The 9,128-nt window shown below is 25.4% G+C and overlaps 1 protein-coding gene across 1 annotated transcript; it reads left to right on the top strand.

Moving 5' to 3' along the window:
- Window positions 1–309: 309 nt before the first annotated feature.
- LOC145028758 (GDSL esterase/lipase EXL3-like) lies at window positions 310–8,792 on the top strand. The gene is made up of 5 exons (XM_078977504.1): window positions 310–643; window positions 5,945–6,075; window positions 6,466–6,699; window positions 7,668–7,923; window positions 8,434–8,792. Exons 1-5 carry the CDS (start codon window positions 355–357, stop codon window positions 8,622–8,624), a joined length of 1,101 nt encoding a protein of 366 aa, XP_078833630.1. The 5' UTR covers window positions 310–354; the 3' UTR covers window positions 8,625–8,792.
- Window positions 8,793–9,128: the final 336 nt, after the last annotated feature.

Genomic DNA, 9,128 nt, shown 5'->3' with positions numbered 1-9,128 from the left:
CAAAACCGTAAACATTTTTTTAAAATTGAGATAAACTTCAAGAAATAAATTATAAATAAACTTAATATAAATCATAATTAACGTTATTATCATTTTACTAGAAGGCTATTTTTATTTTAAATAACAAGGTTAAAATTTTATAAATACATAACATCGAAACACATGCAAGGTGTCCGTTGCAACAGAGAAAGGTAAAGCATTTCCTCAATTGCAGTTACTTATTAACATTAAATTATTATAAACAACTTTTTATTATGTATATATAGCTTATCAACTCTCACTTTGTTACACTTCATATTTACATTTCATTTAGAGACATTCTTTCTTTCACGTGCACTTGCCAATTTGCCCTACATGATGCAGCCTGTTACTTTTATCAAACTTCCATACTCTTCATTATGGCTCACCATTATCTTCTTCCCCCTTACTTTTTTTGGTGCTCATGGTGGAGCTAGGGTGACATTGCCACCAAATGTGGTAGTGCCAGCAGTTATAGCCTTTGGGGACTCCATTGTGGATCAAGGAGCCAACAATAATCTAAACACTTTGGTTAAAGCAAATTTTTCTCCCTATGGAAAGGATTTTGTCGGTGGAAAACCAACCGGAAGATTTACGAATAATAGGACACCAGCAGATATGATCGGTAAAGTCTGAATTTTCTATATTTTTAATGACTTAGTTATAAAAATAGCTTGTATATATGCATTTATCAATTGAGATCAAAGTTTAGATAAATTTTTTTTGAAGTTAAGACCCGTGAGAATCGATAATATATAGTTGATAATCACATATTATTTTATTTTTTTTTCAACATTTTATTATTATTTAAAAACATATCAAACTTATTTTTTTTACTCTCTAAAATTAAATAACAATACGGATACATTTTTAATACAAAAAAGTTATGTTATATTATTCATAGCTAAATAAATAATTATGATTATTCAACTGTTAATATTGTAAAATATTTTTTTTATTTACAACATATATGAATATTAATATATGATTATAAGAATGAAAACTAGTAATTTTGAAATATTTGATTATTTTTTTCTGGATAATAAACAAATGTAAAAAAATTGAAACTATACATTTTCTGGATTTTTTAAGTTCTTATCTGACAAAAATAAAAGAATTTTATAAACTAGTTTACTATAATTTAACATTTGGTAAAACCATAAATCGATTTATGATTGCTTAAACTATGATATTGATAATTTAATAATAAGCTAAAAAAATAGCTTATAAACTAGTTTGGCAACAAAATATTTATTTTTTTGTTGATATAAATTTGAACTGCTCAGGTATTTAAATTTATTATTTTCCTTTCCTTTTAACATAGGTGATGGGCATTTTTCTTTTTTACATTTATGTTAAAGTGCTTTTTATAAAAATTAATCAAAGTAGAAAAGGAAAAAAAAAACTTTTTACTTTTCCGTCCTTGCATTTATAGGTTGTTCAAAAATACATACAAACTCTCCTTATTTACTGGCATTCAACAATAGTTTTAAGTTATTGAAAAATAAACTACAAATACATAAGTAGAAATTCCATCAATATGATGTTGCACATTCTAGTTCGACTAATAGTGGTTTGTGTTACTTTGAATACCTATTATTTTATGTTTTATGATCATAATTTTTCTAATTGGATATATATATATATATATATATATATATATATATATATATATATATATATATATATATATATATATATATATATTAGGGGTGTCAATTTATGACACGACACGACAAAAATACACGATACGAAACGAAATCGGGACGAAATCAAAATTCGAATTCGTTTTCGTGTCGTGTTCGTGTCAAGTTTAAAAAACACGATGTCGTGTTCGTGTTTACAAATCCACACGAAATTAACACGATTGAGCATGTATTTGTCGTGTTTTCGTGTTTGTCGTTTTTATCGTGTTATATATAACTAAATATGAATTAAATAAAATAATAGTTACGTAATATTATCTTTGTCGTGTCGTGTTGTAGTTTTTTAATTGCTTCGTTTTCGTGTTAGTGAAAAGAAACACGACATCCTGTCGTGTCGTGTTCGTGTTACAAAAAACTTTGTCGTGCCGTGTCGTGTCAGACAAAAACACGACACGACGGTCCGATTTGACAGGCCTAATATATATATATATATATATATATATATATATATATATATATATATATATATATATATATATATATATATATATATATATATATATATATATATATATATATATATATATATATATATATATACACACCGAACACCGAGGGTTATTGTCCGATGGATCTATTCGAGTTGATCCTATCTAATCAAATGAAGCAAATTGACTTTGGTTTTTAAGTGCAATATTATCTAAGCAAATTATAATTTGGTTTGTGAATTTCAAAATTTCAATTTTTCAAAAATAAAATCATTTTTAAAAAATGAAAAATTAAATATTATCATATTAGTCAAATCTAAGATAAAATGTAACCAAAATATTCATTTTAAATTAAAGTTTATAGACAACTGCTAAAAGAATATATATTATAATTCAATATTTTATCAACTAATTTTTTTATACAAATTATATATATATATATATATATATATATATATATATATATATATATATATATATATATATATATATATATATATATATATATATATTAAGTTTTTATTTTCGATGAAATTTACCAATCTATTATAAAATAACTTAGTAATTTTATAAATGAATAATAATTTATAATAAAAATAAATATTATAAGTGAATATATAAATTATTATTTTTTAGTTTGTTTGTACTATTTACTTTTTATTTTATAAATCAAAACCAATATATAATCCAAAATAATCAGATACTTTACAAATAAATAAAAGATCCTAATATTCAAACCAAGTCGTTTAGTTATTTAATTTGATTTTATCCAAATATATAAAAACACGACTTGCCACAACGTAAATTTAAATCGTTAAATTATTTAATTTGATTTTATCCGAGTATATTTATTTTATTATGGGGACAACAGACCCACGTCTCATGAAATTTATCGCATCTTCACTTTTTTTATGGCGCTTGAAACTTTATTATAAATTAGGTTATGGGTTTCATTTAAAACGTCGCCTTCATAAACAAAAGTGAACGAGAAAAGCCTCATCACAAGTATATATAATAAATACATTAACACGTAGAAGTTACGACTTCTCCTATAAATAAGCTTTAATTTACAACTTCCAACCAATTTAATTGCACCATCATTCCATAATACTTGATTTTATTTCATCAACTCATCAATATTCGAATGTTCATTAAAAAAAATTATATAGTGACTAGCTAATTAAATTTACAATACATTTTTGATAAAATTACAAAATTATCCAAATCCCTTGATTATTTTTCTATTTTTAGCCAAAAAAATAACAAGTTAGCCAACATTAGCCACAAAAACCGTAGGTTATTAAGAAACATATGGTCAACAGGACATTGACTACGGTTTGGAGTATTTGGGCTACTTATCTTTTTGGGTCGGTTTTGTTTTACGGTTCGTTGGCCCAGAATATATAATATTGTTTATTTTTACTGACTTTCCTAGTTTATAAGTGTTTGAAGCATGAAAATCCTTCTAAATGAAACATCCAAAGAACAACAATATACATCTCTGAATCTTAAACTTTTTATTTGTTTTTCTTGTTTAATAGGATAAATAGTATATATATATATATATATATATATATATATATATATATATATATATATATATATATATATATATATATATATATATATATATATATATATATATATATATATATATATAAGCCATAGGTTACTAAGAAACTTAGGGTTTACAAGCATTCAATACACAACACGTGCATTAAATACTTGTATACATAGGTTTCTTAAGAAGTTACGGTTTTCAAAAAAAAAATTTCATGTTTTTCGCTTTGCAGGTTGTATAAAAACATTGTATATAATCCAATGTTATTATATTTTTTTTACAAAAAAAGAAAAAAAAAAACGTAGCTTTTTTGACCAAAACCGTTGACCATTTATAGTCTTTGGTTTGGGATATCATAGATTTCTAATAGGAAATCATAGAGCGTAAAATGGCCTACGGTTTTGTTTTGGAGAAATGAATATTTTTTAATACAAAAGCTAAAACCATTGATGAGTGAGGCGAAACAGTAGATGATTTTTTCGGTCTACGGTTTTGGTACTTATTTTGGGCTAATTGTTAAATTATGGCTCAAAATAGAAAAATCATTATCGAATTAGATTAATTTAGTAATTTTCCCTAGATTTTTTACACTTTTATAATGTATGTAGTTTTTTCATTTATTTATACAATAATATCATCAAAATATTAAGGATTTTTTTTATCAAACTGATATTCACGTTATTAAGATTTATGACATTAGCATAAATCATACACACGGAAGTATGCATAGATATGAATTTAAATTAAAAAAATATACTGTGACGAATTGCTTCTAATTAAATCTTCATTTTCAAAAATATAAATAACATAAACATCATAATTAAAAGAACGGAAAAATCATCACTGTATTTTTTGTGCTTATTTATTTGATCGTACATATAACTTTGAAGTTTTTTTTATTTATTTTTATACACATAATATGATAATAGCATAGAGATTATAGTATTTCCACATACATAATTATAACTTGAACTATTTATTTTCATTCCCACAACAAAGTTTTCACTCAAAAGGTAGTAAGATGACAAATCTCTCACCTTTTTTATACACATTGCAGCAAGACCAATCCCTATACCAGCTGTAAGTTACAATGACGAGCACAAAATATTGAACATGTCTGAATATAAACCTACTTTTCTATGAGCTAGACATGACAATACATTTTTTCCTAATTCACCTCCAACAGAGAATCGATGTCAAAAAGATTTCAACATATTGTTTACCATTTGAGGGACTACGAAAATAGACGTTTTTATGTTGGGCCAAAAAATGACTTGATAAGCAAGGAAAAAAGTAATTCATTTAATTAGTTCATTTCTTCAAATATATGAATTACTTTCTGTCACATTCATTTAATTTACAAACACCAAAGCCTTCAACCACATTATTCTAAATATATATATATATATATATATATATATATATATATATATATATATATATATATATATATATATATATATATATATATATATATTCAGGTTCATTTGAGATCATTCTAATTTTGTGAGACCGTGAGACCAAATCTAAAAATAATTTTAAAATGCAAAATAAATGGAAAAATCCAAAAATTCTTTTTTTAAATATTATTTTCGAAACTTGAATTAACTAAAAAAAATATAAAAAAATATTAAAAAAATAAAAATAAAATAAAAAAAATTCCGTTTTTTTTTTTGAAAAATACGTGAAATATTCTAAATAGAATATTACACTGACATATTCTAAAAAATAATTTTAAAATGCAAAATAAATGAAAAAATCTAAAAATTCTTTTTTTAAATATTATTTTCGGAACTTGAATTAACTAAAAAAAAAAATTCTATTTTTTTTTGAAAAATACGTGAAATATTCTAAATAGAATATTACACTGTACATATTCTAAAAATAATTTTAAAATGCAAAATAAATGGAAAAATCAAAAAATTCTTTTTTTAAATATTATTTTCGGAACATGAATTAACTAAAAAAAATTAAAAAAATTAAAAAAAATTAAAAAAATGCGTCTCACGGTCTCACAAAATATAGGTGGTCTCAAATGAACCTAACCCTATATATATATATATATATATATATATATATATATATATATATATATATATATATATATATATATATATATATATATATATATATATATATATATATATATATATATATATATATATATTGCATTCTATTGAGATTTTTATTATTAAGTAAATTAAATTAGCATATTTCCATTGAATTTTCAGCTGAAGAATTAGGAGTAAAAGAAATTTTACCCGCATACGATGATGTATCTCTTAGTGATAAAGAGATACTAAGTGGTGTAAGTTTTGCTTCCGGTGGCTCAGGATATGATCCCGAAACTCCCAAGTTAGTGGTAATGTGCCAATTAGAATTACTTGATTAGCTTTTATATATATAAAATAATTTTGTTCATATAAATGATCTTGATTCGGGGAAAATACATCAAATAAGTAAATTTTGTTATTTTTGTGGGTTGACCGTTATATTTAGGTTTCACAAATGAAAGTCAACCAAGTTTGATAACTTTTATATGCTGACCATTTTGACTTTTTTGACAACAGTAAATTAAAGTGGTTACAATTAAATATTTTATGAAGCTTAGTAGCTTCAGTTAAATTTATTGAAAGCGAACTTGAATGAGTATCGTTGATGAAGTTGAAATGTAATTGCTAAACCACAATAATGGAAAAATACAATCGCTTTTATTGACACAATTGAAATATATAAACATATTTTGTATCAGGGGGTTTTGTCATTGGCAGACCAATTAAACAATTTCAAAGGATATATTGAGAAGCTCAAAGGTATTGTGGGGGAAGAAAGAACTAAATTTATATTGGCAAATAGTTTGATCATGGTGGTTGCAAGTAGCAACGATCTTGCTAATACTTACTTCACACTCGGTGTAAGGAAATTGCATTATGATATACCCTCTTACACGGATCTGATGGTATCTTCAGCTTCCAATTTCATACAGGTATATTATTTACTTATTTTTTTTTTTAGTTTGTACTAAATGGGCACATGTGTTTTCATCATCTAGTAAAATTTAAGATTATGAACTAAAGATGCCCTTTTGAAAGTCCCACGTGTAATGATTGGAGGTGGTGAAAATCTATCAAACCCATTAACCGAAATCCGAAATTAAAGAGATCGGTTGAAATTTTGTATTTGTTTATTTAAATGGGTCAAGTTGTTTGATTTGCTTAATTAAATAAAATAGTTAGTCTATAGTCGAAATTTCTAACCAATGCCAACCTGTAAAGCCATAAAAATATAAACTTATTACTATTTTTCCATTTATAAAAAACATATTGTGAATATTATTTTAGCAATTATGTTGTATTTGTGTTTATTTTAAATGTGAATGAATTAACATAAAACTCATTGAGGATCCACAATGCATAGTTCAATTAGAGAGTTGAATAAGGTGATATGCCTAATTGGCATTTAATGAATTAAACTATATTATTGTATTCAATGGATATGAATTTCAATAGTTATTGATCTCTTTAACTCTTTAATGGAAAAAAAGAAAACATTTTTAACTATTAAATATATATTTTATTAAACTCTATTGAGTTCACTGCATTGTAGGAAAATTAATATATAGTTGTATAGCAAGTAAAATGATGATGTATCAATCTTTTAAAGTCTAAAAAATTCAATACATTATGGATGCTATAACATGTTGAGTTGAAAAATAAGAAAATTTAGTCAACTCGCTTCTATGATCGACCACACCAGCTTGTAAATCTTAACTTGTTTAATTACACACGTTGAGTTGGATTAAAACTATCTGACTGTTTTACTTACAAAGGCCAGCCGAACTCAACTTAACTCATTTCAAGCTCTACTAAAGACCATATGGATCCTTATATAGCTTTATATTTAAAAGTAATATTCCACTGTACTATTGTTATTAACACATTTGAGCCATTGAAGGATATATACAACCTTGGATCTAGAAGAATTGCAGTCTTTGGTGCACCTCCATTAGGGTGCTTGCCAGCACAAAGAACACTTAATGGTGGTGAACTTAGAGTTTGTGCTGAAGATCAAAACAATGCAGCACAATTATACAACAACAAGTTACAAACAGAAGTTGAGTATCTCAATAGAACTCATCCGGAATCCAGGATTGTCTACATCGACATATACAACCCCTTGCTTGATATTATGCAACACCCTGGTCAATATGGTATTTTATATTTCTCATTTTAATGTTCGTACCCATATCATTAACATTCAACTTTTTATTTGTTGTCCCTAAGGTTATAACTTAGATAATTATGGGATGATATATCTGGGATTTAGGATAAAACAAAAATGAAACTAGCATTGGCAGTTGTAGGTGTTTACTTATTTTTAGTTTTCATTATTTGAGGTTTTTAGCTGGCAGTTTGGTACCTAATTTTTCCTCTCACATAATATACTTATGTTTCTTGGATTTCCATAAATAACACCTTTTTGTTTGGATAAAAAATTATTAGGTTAACGTCATATGTGGATAACAAACTATTTGATGTTTCAAAAACACCATTTTTTTAAAACATGTAGTATCATAAGGTAATCAACTAGAACATTTTACTCATAAAATAACTTTATTTCAATGGTATTTTGTGAATAAAATGTTTCAGTTACTTACCTTCGCATATTTTTTTTAAATAATTATTGTTCTTTCTCAAAAGTTCCATATTTTATATTTCAGGACTAGAAGTTGTGGATAAAGGTTGTTGTGGCACTGGAAACTTAGAGGCTGCCATTTTATGCAATCGATTCCTCCCAACATGTGTTGATCCTTCAAAATACCTATTTTGGGATAGTTATCATCCAACCGACAAAGGATACAACATCCTCATAAATCAAGTGGTAGGAAAATATGTTAATGATTTCTTTTAAGTTTATATGGAGGTATTAATAAGTATTCATATCATAAATTAAAGTTTCCATGCAATGTAAAACTTAGTGGACAAGCTTCCTTCTTGATTTACCAATTTCCATATAATCATCATATTCTTCAATAGACTCATCGTCGGAGAATAATAAAATATATAAAAGTCTTTTTATTACTACTATATATGTATTACCGAAATAGCATCAATTTATGAAACATCTCTCGCATGAGTGGTTTAAAATAGTTTATAAATCCTAGATCGAGTTAGTTCAAAAAATATAAAAGATTTGAAGTACGGAAGTAAAGTACCAAAATGGTATAGATTTTAGTGTGCATGGTCGTAACAATCAATAACAAAACATTGTTCAAATGCTACCACACAAGTCCAGACCTTCAAAATGTCCATGTTATTCTCAATGTTGCTCTCTACAAATCTCTAATAGGAAAACACTTCAAAATAGAGGTTTTAGGCTTGGATAGTCTAGTGACTATACCTAGGGGTGTTTATA

The sequence above is a fragment of the Lactuca saligna genome, chromosome 2 (assembly GCF_052625555.1).
Source record: "Lactuca saligna cultivar CGN05327 chromosome 2, ASM5262555v1, whole genome shotgun sequence".
In the NCBI taxonomy this organism is placed as follows: Eukaryota; Viridiplantae; Streptophyta; class Magnoliopsida; order Asterales; family Asteraceae; genus Lactuca; species Lactuca saligna.
The sequence above is the reverse complement of the archived record's forward strand: the minus strand, read 5'-3'. Positions and strand labels throughout refer to the sequence as shown.